General features: G+C 41.1%; 1 protein-coding gene across 2 annotated transcripts; it reads left to right on the forward strand.

Annotated features, from left to right (window-relative positions):
- Positions 1-220: 220 nt before the first annotated feature.
- st6galnac6 (ST6 (alpha-N-acetyl-neuraminyl-2,3-beta-galactosyl-1,3)-N-acetylgalactosaminide alpha-2,6-sialyltransferase 6) lies at positions 221-6,380 on the forward strand. Of its 2 annotated transcripts, none has more exons than XM_085414245.1 (6): positions 221-378; positions 748-839; positions 2,321-2,521; positions 3,435-3,847; positions 3,930-4,037; positions 4,118-6,380. In XM_085414245.1, exons 2-6 carry the CDS (start codon positions 816-818, stop codon positions 4,302-4,304), a joined length of 933 nt encoding a protein of 310 aa, XP_085270371.1. In that variant the 5' UTR covers positions 221-378; positions 748-815; the 3' UTR covers positions 4,305-6,380. The 2 variants fall into 2 exon arrangements, with proteins under 2 accessions (XP_085270371.1, XP_085270370.1); XM_085414244.1 differs by having other exon boundaries at positions 767-839.
- Positions 6,381-15,267: the final 8,887 nt, after the last annotated feature.

A 15,267-nucleotide genomic window follows, 5' to 3' on the forward strand; every position in this document is an offset into this window, starting at 1 on the left:
TGTTCTCTACTTTCCTGTTAATCAACTGTCTTCACAAAGCTTTGTGTAGACTTTGTGCAATGCATATTATCTGTTACTTAATTTATGGAATATGGAGCAGCATTTAAAAGACTAAAACTAAAATGAACTGAAAACAATAACAGAAACAGACATAAAATAAAACCTGATTACAAAGGACATATCTGTGACGATGTCAGGCTACATCCTGGAAACTACCGTAGCAACGTTTGTTTATGAGCTCCGGAGTCCGCAGCTGTGCTCACTGCTCTGCAGGCACACAGGGAGGACGGGGGCAATGACGTCAGAAAGTGGTGCAGGAAGATAGGCACGAGAGAAACGAGGGAGAGCGTTAACGGAGGCTAAACAGACCATGAAAAGGTAAAAAACCCGGACCATTACGGGCCCCCGTTAACCCATTATCACCCGTCAACTTCATTGATATGCTAGCACCGTTAGCCGGACGCTGCTCTTAAGAATAACCAGTAAAGAAAAGCGTAACCCCGCGGAAAGCGGCCGGTTGCGCATTTAAGATGGTGTTTTTGTATCAAAATGTGTAATATTTGGCTTTAACATTTGTCAGGTGTACCTAGCAGCTGTATGACGGCTGCTAGGTACACCAGCACATAGCCTGTAAATACTTACGTGTCTAAACATGCTATTAGACTAATTACAGCTAACTAGATAATATCACTACGAGTGGCGCCATTTAAATGAAGTGGGATGAATTTGTGTGCATGTCTGTTTTAGTCTACCTTTTCCTGTTTAGGTATGATGACAGACAATTACAGTCCGTGTGCTGGAACTGATCAGGAAGCATGGGGCTCAGGCTGGGTGGCAAGGTAAGACCTTTAGAGGGTGTGGTGGCACCATACCTCTTGCCCTTAGTATCTTTGTTAGTACTGTTAAAAAGTGCAGGCACTTGTTGTGACTTTCGACTGATGGCTAGAAGGTTGCTGGTCATCAAGAGCATTTCTGTCCCTGGCACTTTTTGGCACAAAGACCTGAGAGATGCATATGGAGCTTCAGTTGACGGGAAACCATGAGCGGCGGCAGCAGGGGTGGGAAACTTCCAGGCCTCAAGGGCCAGTGTCCTGCAGGTTTTAGATGTGTCCAACACAGCTGATTTAAATGGCTAAATTACCTCCTCAACATGTCTTGAGGTTGTCCAGAGGCCTGGTAATTTCTACAGCCATCTGTGTAACACAGTGGTGGTTCTGTCATGGTTTGGGGCTGTTTTTTCAGCCAGTGGAGTTTGGGATTTTAACAAAATTGATAAAAACTGATTAGTAATACAGAAAACTACGATCAGAGTGTGTTCGACGAAGCAGTACTATTTGGAAAGCATTTGATTGACTGTGGCTTCATTTTTATTAACATGACAATGATCCCAATCACATTGACAGTGTAGTAAAAGCATACCTGGATAGAAAGAGAAAAAAAACCTCATAAGTGGTCAGTGGTATGTCACTCTGGGAGATGTGACATATGATAATGCTGCAATGATCAGCCGGTCGATCAGCCTGTCAGCCAGCAGCTTTATGATGATGATGCTGCAGCAGCTGGTGCTAAAAAGCAGGCACTTGTGGCTGTATGTGTTTTTCTTATCTAATATCTTTGTTTATATTAGTAAAAAGGATGTAGTCAACAGGATTTACGAAAGGGTTATACATGAAGCAAAGAGATGACCTGCTTTGGTAGTGCCTAAAGAGTTGAGAGGCATGCCTCAAGATGTTTGACATATTATAGTTCAGCAAGTGATTTCCGCCAGTTTTAATATTGGCGGCCATTTTTTGGGAAACAACCACTTTCTTGGCATGTCACAGGCTGCTATTTTCATGCTGTCAGTCAGCTGCATCATGCAGACACTCAGTGGTCAGCCGGTGGTGAGTGGCTCAGACAGTGAGCATGTGCGTTTTGAGGGTTAGCCTCATTAGCTGCTGCCTCTCCATTAACAGTTTGTTTGTACACAGGAAACAACTTTATGTCAGCTTTTGTCTCACTCTGCATGTATGCAAGTATGCCAGATGGGGCCACTAAAACATCTTTTTGTTACACTGTGTATGATTTAGGCCTACACTAAGTCACTCATAGCAAGAATCAGGGCCAGTTAGAGCTTGCCTTTTTGTGTATTAAAATCTAAAATAACGTGGTTGTGTGCAGTTTCACTTTTTTTTAAAACATTTAATTTTGCTGCTGCATTCTCACACACTGTGGTTTTCATGGTCCTTTCTTAATCCAATAAAAAGTAAAAGTATTGCCTCTAGTTTCCATGTTAGTAAATGTTTTTCTGTATATTGCACCATTGTGTTTTACTCTGCAGGGACAACAGAGCCACAAGATGGTGATCTTTGCTGCCATCCTCATCCTGATGACGCTCTTCATCCTGTACAGCTCCAACAATAACAGCAGCATCGATGCTGTCTACGCTTCTTTCCATGTGGCTACCAACCATGCCACCAAGACCACAGACCTGAGGAAATGGACAGGAAAAGACGGCTATGTGCCAGTTTATGGGAACAAAGTAGGTTGTGCACAAACACTCAAAGTTAAAGCTGGAACTATAAGTGAACTTTGAACCAGAAATCAATATAGAGTCAGTTTCCCGATTGGTAATGCGAGTGAAATTAATTTAGTTTTAGAGACTGACTGCGACACTCATTTGGATATATAATCTTGTGTTTTATTCTAAATACCTGTGAAGGTATGGAGACAAAATGGAGTGCATCAAATGCTGCTGAAGTAATTTACTAATATGTATTTTGGAAGAAGCTGTAACAGGATGTCATTAAACTGGGCCCAGCTCAGGCTGTCCTGTGAACGCTATATCCAAGTTGAGTTTTATCTGTGCATAGGGGTGGCTTCCTGAACCAGCCAATAGTAAAGAAAAAATGTTGCTTTTTTCCTCTTCAGGAAAAAACTGCATTGACTGGGATGTCAACCCAATCTGAAGTTAGAGACTTGGGATAAGGTGCACTGCCTCCAAATTGTCCCACTGCCAACCGTTATGTGATCAGAGCTAAAAACACCCGGAAACTCCCTGAAAGAAACCCTTATTGTTTTTTTCTTATACTGCATGTCAATAAAGTTTATTATTTTAATCAGGTAGCGAGAATCTGATATAGTGATAACCCTGCCTAACACACTGGGCTGTAGTTGTTAAGACTGGGCAGATACATGGACGTTATCATAGACTATGTGTGGCTAAACCCACACACATTTGCATGACCCGTGTTGCTGAAAACGTCTATATTAACTTATTATCATTGTTATGAGCATTGTCAGCTGGATTTAGCATTTTAGTTTTAGTGTTTTTAGGTTTTTTAAAAATTAAATCAGCACTTAAACTGGTAAAATATAGACACCACACCACTGTTGCGGACAGCTATTGTTTTAATATGTTATCTTAAAAAGCTCCATCTTGTGCTTCTTTTCAGAGTATGACCATGCACTGTCATGAGTGTGCACTGGTGACGAGCTCCAGCCACGTCTTGGGTAGTCGAGCGGGAGACGAGATTGACCGCACCGAGTGTGTGATCCGCATGAACGACGCCCCTACGACGGGGTATGAATCTGACGTCGGGAACCGGACCACTCTGAGGGTCGTAGCCCACTCCAGTGTTTTCAGGGTGGTCCGGAGACCTAATGAATTCCTACGACATACAGACAGCCACCCAGTGATCATTTTCTGGGGACCCCCAAACAAGATTGGGAAAGATGCCAAAGGAACCCTGTACAGATTGATCCAGAGAGTCAGCATGACCTACAGAGACTTCTCTTGTTTCACTGTCACACCGAGCAAAATGCGCAGATTTGACAGCCTGTTCCAAAGAGAGACAGGACGTGACCGGTGAGTGTTAAGGGTGGTTATAAAATGTTTTGATAAATGTAACCAAATGCTGTTTTCCTATATGTTTATTTTTTCTTCTCAGACAAAAATCTCACTCGTGGTTGAGCACAGGTTGGTTCACAATGGTCATAGCCATTGAAATATGTGATAATATCAAAGTATATGGGATGGTTCCACCCAATCACTGTGGGTAAGTATAACATTTGACTTCAACCCATTACAGGGAATTTAAACCAGTTAACCAATAAAGAAATCAATTTGTTTTTCCAGAAGAAAATCTGGATCCAAGAAGATGCCATACCACTACTACAAGCCCAGGGGCGGTGATGAATGTGTAACATACATCCAGCACGAGAGCAGCCGAAGAGGAAACCACCATCGCTTTATTACAGAGAAACAGGTGTTTGCACGCTGGGGAAAGCAGTACAACATCAGCTTCACTCATCCCAAATGGTAAAAAGCACTTTTCTGAAGACTTTTCTCTGGAGTTAACAGGTGCACAAATGAGCTTTATCGGTTTGATTTCATTGGAACTTCCCCCCGGATGAGACCTCTTTAAAAAAACAAAAAAAAACCAGACTAAGTATGAATGATGGATATTTTCAGAAACCGATGAAAAGCCTAATATTGGACCACATCTCGGAATAGAGGCATGGGATTTTTTTTATTTTTTTTTATTATTTTTTACAAAAGCTCAGTTTCAAGCCTTTTTCCCGAAACCTGGTGTATATTCCACACTGACTTGTGTCTTTTGTAAATAGAAAATGAATTTACAAAGATTTTTTACATGTTTATTTTTTTTGTTAAATATTGAAAAATGCAGTTTCTCATGTTGAAAGGGGATCAGCAATCATGTCTAATCAACTATAACTAAGTGGCCTATAAAGTACTCTTTATAGCTATAGTTTTCTGTTTCATACACAGGAATCGTATTCTGCCATCACTGCAGCCATAGCCAGTATATCCCTAATCCAGTGTACAAATAATCTATATTATAATCTATATTGGGGCCTTATGATACAGTGTAAGAGCACAAGTTCAAGAAACCATTGACAATACATTGTCAGTATCTTAGCTGGATGAATCCAATTTGTCTACATACAGTACACTTTTCAGCTCTTGACACAAAGCATCCTAACAGTAGCTTAGTAAGTCTGAATTCGGCACTTTGTATGTAAATAATAAGACAATCTGACCTAAGATTTAGTGTCAATTAAAATAACTATAATATAGTGTTTATGCTCCTTAGAAATAAGAGTACCACCAAATATTAATTTAACAATATTTCACTGCTCTTGAGTCAACTCTGACAGAAAAAGAAATGCTACTTTTGTGGACATAATCAGACCTCTTAAATCACATGGGAACCCAATTTATTATGGGAAGACCTTTTTAGTTATAGGTACTAACTGTGCGCTGACTTTCAAACAAAGATGCAGAAGGTTAATTTCCAAAAATGACCAATATTCTGAGACCAGGGCATATTAGAGGGTCAAAAATAAGGGAGCTACTTATGTACAGTGTAAAATTCACACGTTTCCTCTCTGAAAGGAGCAATATGTTTTCTACAGTATAGTGCCAGTTGAAGATTACTAGTGAACTGTCTGCCTGAATCTGACCTTAAACAGTTTCACCTCAGTGGTGTCGTGGTGCATGTGGCTGTAATTCAGATCGTGCTCTTGCTGTGAAATCTCAGTTTGAAGCAGAGAAGCTTCCTAAATGGTGACAAGAATTTTGCAATTATCTTTAAGAATTTGAACTGTCATCACTGTGCATGAAATGCGATTTTAAGGTCCAGAAGCCTGAACCTTTTTTCTTTTAAAATTAGTAAAAAATAAATAAATAAATTTTTATAGACTATGAAGATACACAAATTGTACTGACTGCTGACAACTAGGTTGCCTGCTATATATACACTGAGATAACAGCCTGAAGTAGATTTATACAACCCAGATTTTCAGGCGTTCAATAACCACAGTTTTAGGCATATCAGAATGTGTATATAACAGAATGCAGTACAACAATGTCAAGTGTTGCTTCAACAGCTATAACCAACATGACTGAATTAATGCAGGATTACGATAAATGCGAAGATGTACCAAAAAACTTTAGTCAGTTTAAGTTTGGAACCTGAGACAGTGACATTCAAAACACATACAAAAAGTTTGAGAGCTGAAAGGTCTTGTAATCTTACAAGAAAAGCTTCCAGCTTGAAGAAAGGCAGCAACATGTTTTGGGTTTTTTGTAAATGCAAATGTATGTTTAACTGACTGGTTTAGAAACTCAGACTCAGAGGGACATTCATTTGTCCATTCTGCTCTCCACGTGTGTGTTTTCTTTTGTTTGTTTAATGAAAAAACAAACGTTTAAGTGCCAGTTCAAGCATGTGAATTGTTTTTGTGTTTTAATAAACATTTGTTGCCATTTAGAAATGAATGGAGACTAGGTTACATCATTAACAGATACGTTATTGACTTCCTGCAGGAGATAATGCAAAAAATCCCAGTTATGGATAATAAACAACATGTGTTAAATGCCATTTGTATGATTTGTCTGCTAATATTTGACTGACTATTTAATGAACCACTGGTGTTGTGCTGGTTAAATATCCACTGTTAGCTTACCACAGTTAGCTCCTTCATATTGTTAATTTGTTAAAATTAAGTTGCAACTTTAAAGTTACAGTGTGTTAAATCTCATCACTGGATGTCAGTAGATTGCAGTCAGGGGAGTACAAACACTTGAACTAGGTTAAGTTCAAGTGCATAAACCTAGCTAAGAGTACCAGCAAATCTGTGGCCAAAGACAAAGAACAAGCACCTCTGGCCATCGTTCATCTTTTGTGACTGTAAGCTGTCAGTCTGATGTCTACCTCGGGTGTAAATGGTAAATGGCCTGCATTTGTATAGCGCTTTTCTAGTCCTTAAGGACCCCAAAGCGCTTTACACTACATTCAGTCATTCACACATTCACACACTGGTGATGGCAAGCTACATTGTAGCCACAGCTGCCCTGGGGCGCACTGACAGAGGCGAGGCTGCCGGACACTGGCGCCACCGGGCCCTCTGACCACCAGTGTCAATATCTATTTACTCCAGAGGAAGCTATAAAACTTTGTGAAAGGACTCCATGAGCCGTGAAGCTGACTTCTGTCCAATGACAGTGATAATGAGGTGAGTTGTTGGGGATATCCTGAAATTTTCTGTGCATTATTTTTTTGTCATTGTTAGCTGCTGTTAGCCATATTTTCTTTGAAATGGCTCTAACATTTTTGTTGGAAACTTGGGATACTTGGAGGAGAATGTAATCAAACTGTTTGTCAGAGGGAAAGTGTGATTTTTCTGTCTTTTAGACACTCAAGCCTGACATCAGCAGGCATAATCTTAGCTCCTGACCAGCTGTTGTTTAGCTGGCTTGTCAGCTGTCTGGAGATGGGACGGTTGCATGTCTAGTCTGCTGGCAATAAGTAACTGAAAATACTGAAAACGATTAAGTAGGTTTTTCTGCGCTAGAGCGCTGACTGCAGTTCAGGAAATGAGGCTTGAGGTGAGGAAAAAGAGAATGAGGTAGAAATGGGGGGGGGGGGAGAAGAAGGAGATGAGAAAGATTAAGAAAATACACATACAAATGCTAAAGGGTCAAATATAATTTGAAAACCTATTTGTGGTCTCTAAATTAAAAATAACTTCTAAGACATATGTTTGTGGCCAGTCTCTAGCCACATACACATCTGACACACTGACATCTCAAATAACTGCGACAGGTTTCGTTTTTTACTTGGTACCATTACCACTGTTATCAGTCACTAACCTACCACTTCTCTTCCAGAGACTCCAGCTATATGTGAAAATTTTATCGGTAATGACTCCAGCTGCCTATGATCCCTCGGTTCCCCCAAAATCCTTGGTTGTTTGGTTTTGTTTTTTTTATCACTTTGAGCCTGTTTCTCTGTCTAAATTGGCTGAAATGATTACCCATCTTAAGCTCTCTGTGTGTCTCCCTAGACATTATTCCCACTCATTTATTCAAGAAGACACAGTCAGGCCTAGGGTGCTATCCATTATTGATGTCTGTCTTCTAAAAGGGACATGTCTTTCTCCCTGCCATCTTCAAACATGTGGTAGTGCAGCCAGCTCTCTCTCTCACAAAAAAACAAAAACAGAAAAACTGAATGAGTTCTAAATTTCCTTTCCTGTCCAAGGTGCTGGAAAAAGATGTCAAATGGTTTCAATGGTGAGAAGTCTGGTTTCAAAGCACACAATAGCACAGAATAAGCACTTTTAGATGTTTTTTATTCATCTTCTATTAATCTCAGACTCGAATGATTATGCTATTTGGCACAGTGGATCATAGTATCCTAGTCTCTGGACTGAGAATTGTGTGGGCATTAAAGGAACCTTTTCTCTTAAATGGTTTAGATCAGTGATTCCCAGAGTGTGGCCCTGGGCCCCCTGGTGGGCTTTGAAAGTACTGCAGGGGAGCCACAGTAAGAGGAGAAATTCAAAGTATGTACAGTTGCATATTTATATGCATTTATTTATTTATTTTAATAAAAGGTGAAGCAAAACTGTTAATACAGATTTGAGTCCCAGGGGCAGGTGGGTCACACATTTGACTCAAGCGTTTCTACTAGAGATGGCACAATACCACTTTTTTATGTCTGATACCAATATTATAAATTTGGATATCTGCCGATACCGATATGAATCCGATATAGTGTTTTTTAATCAATAAAACGTTTTTTAATATCTTGCTGCATTTTGTATAAGTTTATACTCAAGTTTAAATAAATAACAACACTAACGCTATTCTGTTATACCTGTATGTAAAAAATACACTGCGCCCAAAATATTCATAGTTCAGCAACACTGATCAATCTAATAAACGTAAACCTACTCCATCCTCTCTATTCTGGTATTTAAAGAGTACCTAGAAGAAATATTAAGCAACCTAACTAATAGGGTTGCAAACTCCCAGCAAAATAAAATAGGGAACCACCCCCCACCCTCCACCTCATGATGCTTAATCGATGTAATCAAATTTAATTTGATGCAGGGGGGGGAAAATGCACAGAAATAAATTATTTTTCAAGAATAATTAAATAGATTCAACATCTTTCTTCAACAGAATTGCAGAATTCACAGATGGTACTTTCACAAAGGAAAAAGTACTATAGCTTACTAGGGTATATTAGACTTAACAGTTACTATATACAGTAATGGACTTCTATACATCAGATTAAAACTTTGGGTGTAAGATTCGGATGATCATTCATTGAAAGCTGGACATTTTAAATGAGAATAAGAAAGAAAAGTATGTCTTTGTGCCCCCTTTTCCCTGTTCATGCCCTATCGCCCCCCTGGCTAAACTTTGCTAGATCCGCCCCTGCACAGTTACCAGCTACATAGAAAAGGATCCTGGTCTAGAAAGTAATGTTAAATAAATTCTAACAACAGCTTATCAAGGTTAAACGTGCTGCTGTTGTTCAGCCGCTGGTTTCCTCTTTCTGGTGCAAAATGGGCCAAAAACAAAGAAGAGAGACGGACTCCGACAGAAAAGCCGATCAGCTGATCATTAAGCAGTTTCAGGATTGAAGTAGCAGCAGGAGAGAGAGAGAGAGAGAAGAGGCAGTCGCACCATATATCGGTTGTTAAGCTTAACGTGGGAATGCTTTACAAACATTCAGAGATGAACTTACACACTTGCTTTACTTCTCTCTGGGAAAACTTCCTCGGAGATGAAATGCTGGTTTGGTAGCTACCCTACAAATACACACAGCCGTGATGCATACTGCTCCAACGTGCTACGGTTATGAGCAGAGTTACACCGTGTAGCAAGTTTTGTGAGGTGCTTTTTTGATATTTAATGGATCGATTACATTTTTTATTTCTCGCCGATAGCCGATCCAGTACCGATATGTAATATCGGATCGGTCCATGTCTAGTTTCTACAAGGTGAGTGGGTGAGTTGCATTGAATACTGTCGTACTGTAGAATTGTCCTGTAGAATTGTCTGCTGAAATTTTGTCCTCATACATAAGAGAAATATAACTGTGTTTTTTGTCTATGCATTTCTTTATTGGGTGAGTCAAACCAGCAGATCACGACAGATACTGCTAAAATATAAAACATAAATATGCCGCCCCACCAACATACACAGCTATTACCTGTTTGCTGCTTTTATTCATAAGATGAACTATTCTTGAATGAAGAGACATTGATTTGACACGAGTAAAAATATGGTTGTGTTTATTGTTAGTTAAGAATAAGTTGGGGGGGGGGGGGGAGAAAAGAAAGGATGAAGATTGGAGGGGAGAAAGAAAAATGGAGAGTGGTGGAGAGAGGTGGTACGAGAGAAAGGGAGAAGAGGGGAGGTGAAAAGAAAGGGATAGAAAGGAGAGAAAACCCCAACAATCCCCTCTGAGCAAGCATTCGGTGATGGTGGATAGGAAAAACTCCCTTTAAAGGAAGAAACCTATTGCAGAACCAGGCTCAGAGAGGGTCGTCTGCCTTGACTAGTTGGGGGGGTGAGGGGGAAAAAAGAAAAGAAAAAGGATGAAGAAGGGAGGGGAGAAAGAAAAAATGGAGAATGGTGGAGAGGTGGAAGGAGAGAAAGGGCAAGAGGGGGAGGTATAGGGGTGAGGAGATGAGAAAAGCGGTGGAGGAAGACCAGGCTATGCTGCCTTATGATCCAGTGAGGAAGCAGGAGGGTCCCTCCTCCTGAAAAACCAGAAGTGTTTCTTCTTCTTTTTCAGGCACTGTTCCTGGAGCTCTTTTTTTCTGTAGGATGAGGGTTTTCAGTTCTTCGGTTGTTACTGTAATTTCCTCCTCAAGTTTCTTGCATTTTTTTCTCCAGTTCTTCTAATTGTGCTTGTTTTTCTTCTCCTGTATTTTTTCCAGTTGCTCTTTTTCCTGAAGAAGCTCTTGGTTTTTCTCCAGGGCTTCATCAAGCTGTACTTGCAGCTGCTGTTTCAAGTTGACAGCGTCTTGGAGTTTCCCATAGATCTCCAGACTAACAGCTTGTGCTTGTTGAAGCTGGTAGCTGTTCTGCTTCTTTTCTGTAATCAGTCTTACAATGCGCTGCTGAGCTTGATTAAACATTATTCCCCAGCCCTCATTTATGATGTCCACGTTGGGCTGCTTCTGTTGGTTCACCAGCATTTCCTTGTGCCTTTCTTCCAAGTCTTTATTTCGGCCTTCCAGTTCTCTGTATTCAGTGTCCAGTTGTTTCTTCTCATGAAGCACTTGTGCATTTCTGTGCAGGGCTTCATCAATCTTTACTTGCAAGACATCATTTTGTTTCTTCATGTTGTGAAGTTTGCATTCCATATCTTTCTCCTTTATGTCCTGCTGTTTCTTCTCTTGAAGAAGCTCTTGGTTTTTCTCCAGGGCTTCATCAAGCTGTACTTGCATCTCCTGCTTCTTTTTCTCAGCATCTTGGAGATTCCCATGGAGCTCCTGATTAACAGCTTGTGCTTGTTGAAGCTGGCAGGACATTGTTCTTAACTTATGGCTGTTCTGCTTCTTTTCTGTCATCAGGCTTGCAATGCGCTGCTGAGCTTGATTAAACATTATTTCCCAGCCCTCATTTATGATGTCCACGTTGGGCTGCTTCTGTTGGTTCATGAGACTTTCCTTGTGCCTTTCTTCTAAGTCTTTATTTCGGCCTTCCAGTTCTCTGTATTTAGTGTCTAATTGTTTATTCTCATGAACCATTTCTGCATTTCTGTGCAGTGTTTCATTAAGCTTTACTTGCAAGACTTGTTGGTTCTTTTGCACATTTTCAGCTGCTGAAATGCGCTGGCCTGAAGTGATCGAGGCAATAACAAGGCAGCAAGGTGAACAAGTCAATTTTGAAGGACTCGACTGGTCAGCAAAGTGTGACATCCTGAGAAGCAATCCTGTCACAACAATGCGCATGTTTGACAAGAGAGTTGAAGCATTATTCAGAGATTTACTCTTATCTCCTGCAGAGCCACTTGGCAAAGTCATTGACTACTTTTACAGAGTTGAGTTTCAGCACAGAGGAAGCCCACACATACACTGCCTCCTGTGGGTAGAAGGTGCTCCTGTGTTTGAGGAGGATGATGATCAAACTGTTGTGGATTTTATAAACAAATACATCACAGCTCAGCTGCCTGATCCACCTAAACAACCTGAACTGTACAAGAAAGTAACAGAAGTGCAAAAACACAGTAAGAACCACACAAAGACGTGCTTTAGGAGTATAAGCTCCAGGTGCCGTTTTGGTTTTCTCAAACCACCCTGCTATGAGACAATGATCACAAGACCCAGTGAGGATGATGAACTGGAGGTAGAAACGGCAAAGAACAAGCTCAGACCACTGAACCAGCTGCTGAATGAACCTGAAACTGCTTCCAAAAAAAGAGAGCGGGCTATCTGAGTACCTGAAAACTGTCATTGAGAACTCCCATAAGGAAAGTGTAAATGAGTGCGATGAAATGAGAGCCGTCATGCAGGCATACTCAAAGAAACGAGAGATCAGTGCACAGGAGTGTGTTGCTCGTGCATGTGGTCTTCACACGAAGCAATGTTCACGTGCTGTAATCTTCATACCAACTGATGATAATCCTGTGAAAATGAGTTGTCCCCTGTCAGTTCTGGACAACACAACACCTGAGTCTTCCAATGTTTGGATGACATCTTTGAATGACAAATACAAAGCCAGACCTGAAACACCAGAGTATGAGGAGATGTGCATGGCAGACTTTGCTGCTACTTGCAGGATTGTCTATGGCCAACAGAAAAAAGGTAAAGATGTTTTGCCCCTTCTCAATGAGATGGGATTTGTGCAAAGGCGCAAAAACGATAAGCCTGCTATCATCAGATTTCACCGCTGCTCACAAGAAAAACATCCAGAGCAATATTCCGGAAGACTGCTTAAACTGTACCTTCCTCATCGTTCAGACCACGAACTGAAAACGCCATCTTTGCCAACCTATCAGGCTTTCTATGGTGCTGGCTGTGTACAGCTGCCAGGTACTGACCGTCTTGAGTACGTGCAACACATTGTCAAAAGAAACAGAAAAATATGAGAAAAACAGTGAGGAGATCGAGAGCGCTGTTGAGTAATATGAGCAGAACAGAGGTGTGACTGACGAATGGTGTAATCTGGCACCTGAATCAGATCTCGTAAGTTTGCCACTTGTTGAACAAGAAAGAGAGCGAGACAATGAAAATGAACAGGAAGATGTGCCCGACTACAGTCGTCAGGCTGATGCTTCAACAGAAGTCAGAGCCATCAGGGAACCCCCTGCTATTGATCCCACATTGTTACGTCAGATGTTTCAGAATCTGAATAAGAAGCAAGCCTGCATATTTTATGCAGTTAGAGACTGGTGCACTAAAAGAGTCTGTGCTCTAAATCCAGAGCAGCTTTTCTTTTATATTAATGGTGGTGCTGGAACAGGAAAAACACATCTCATCAAATGCATCTACTCAGAAGCATCTAAGATACTGAGCAAAGTGCCCAGATATGCAGATGACGTTGACATATCAAAACCCACTGTCCTGTTAACTGCTTTCACTGGGACTGCAGCATTTAACATTTCTGGAACAACACTGCATTCTCTTCTCAAGCTCCCTAGAAGCTTAAAACCTCCCATTTGGGGACTTGGCAATCAGCTGGATGAAGTCAGATCAGAACTTTTGAATGCTGAAATAATCGTCATTGACGAAGTGTCTATGGTGTCAAGACATCTCTTTGCATATGTAGATGCAAGACTCAAACAGATCAAAGGGACTCTGAGACCCTTTGGAGGCATGTCAGTCATTGCTGTTGGAGACTTCTATCAGCTACCCCCAGTGCGACAGTCTAAACCTCTCTGTGTGCACGGCCCGTCCGAGATCGACCTGTGGCGGGAGCATTTTCAAATGATCACTCTGACTGAGATTATGCGTCAGAAAGATGATGTTGTCTTTGCTAAGATGCTGAACAGAATTCGTGTGAAAGGAAAGTTGGATGAGCTTTGCGAAGCGGATAGAAATTTGTTGTCATAGGCCATAATTGAACCAGCCCTTTGTCCGACTGATGCGTTGCACATCTTTGCAACTAATAAAGAAGTGGATGCACACAACTCTTCAAAACTGGCTCTGCTCCATACTCATGTCATTGACATCCATGCAGATGATTTTAGAAAGGATCCTAGAACTGGCAGAATGGCACTTCAAGACAGACCATTTAAAGGAGGTAAAAAAACGAGTTACCAGACACACTGAAAGTTGCAGAAGGAGCTCGTGTCATGCTCACCAGAAACATTGACATACAAAATGGTTTGGTTAATGGAGCTTTTGGAAAACTACTTAGAGTAGTTTACTCTGAAAACGACCAACACATCATCAAGCTTGGACTTAAAATGGATAATGAGACATCTGGAAAGAATAACCGCACACCAGCAGACGACATGGTGTACATTGAGAGAGCAGAGGAGAATCTGAAGCAGAAAGGAGTGGTACAAAGACAGTTCCCAGTGAAGCTGGCCTTTGCATGTACAATACATAAGGTACAGGGTATGACAACTACATCAGCTGTTGTCTCTCTTAAGAGCATTTTTGAGCCCGGCATGGCCTACGTAGCTGTCAGTAGAGTGACGTCTCTCAGTGGACTGTATCTTCTTGATATGGAGGAGAAAAAAATATTCACCAACCCAGAAATCACTGCAGCGCTTGAGAACATGAGACAAGCCAACCTTGATGACATGATGCCTCTTCTACACGTGAGACAAACACTCAGCAGGTCAGAAGTTTTCACCATTGTTGATCATAACACAGAGGGACTGCCAGCTCACGTTAATGACATCAAGAGTCACCATGAATTGTGTCTAGCAGATGTTTTGTGCCTAACAGAAACACACCTGCGGGGCTCTTTTGTCGCAGAGAGTCTCCACTTGGAAAATTACAATTTGTTCAAATGCAACAGACACCTGTCCTACACAAACTTTCCCCAGATGGCAAACAGAAGTGGTGGTGGAGTTGCTGTTTATGTGAAAAGTGACATTCAAGTGCATGAAAAACAGTACATCCATAATGTAACTGACCTTGAATTTCTGGCTTTAAAGGTTGAAGCACCATTCAGTGCTCTGATTGCAGTTGTGTACAGACCTCCAGACTACACTCTGAGGCCATTCCTGAAAAACCTGATAAGCCTATTAGACTCATTAGAGATTATGGACTGTCATCCCATCATAGTTTGTGGTGATTTTAATGAGAATGTTTTATCCAGCGCAAACAAACCAATCCTGGAGCTGTTTGAGTCTAGGGGATACGTACAGGTCATCACTGCCCCTACCACAGAGAAGAACACACTGCTTGACCTAATTTTCATTTCTCAGCCAGAGCGATGTCTCCATTCTGGAGTCATGAAGACCTACCATAGTTACCATGACCCTGTATACTGTGTTT

The sequence above is a fragment of the Rhamphochromis longiceps genome, linkage group LG7 (genome assembly GCF_057381845.1).
Source record: "Rhamphochromis longiceps isolate RC_006_pf linkage group LG7, R_longiceps_female_GT1.1, whole genome shotgun sequence".
Classification (NCBI taxonomy): Eukaryota; Metazoa; Chordata; class Actinopteri; order Cichliformes; family Cichlidae; genus Rhamphochromis; species Rhamphochromis longiceps.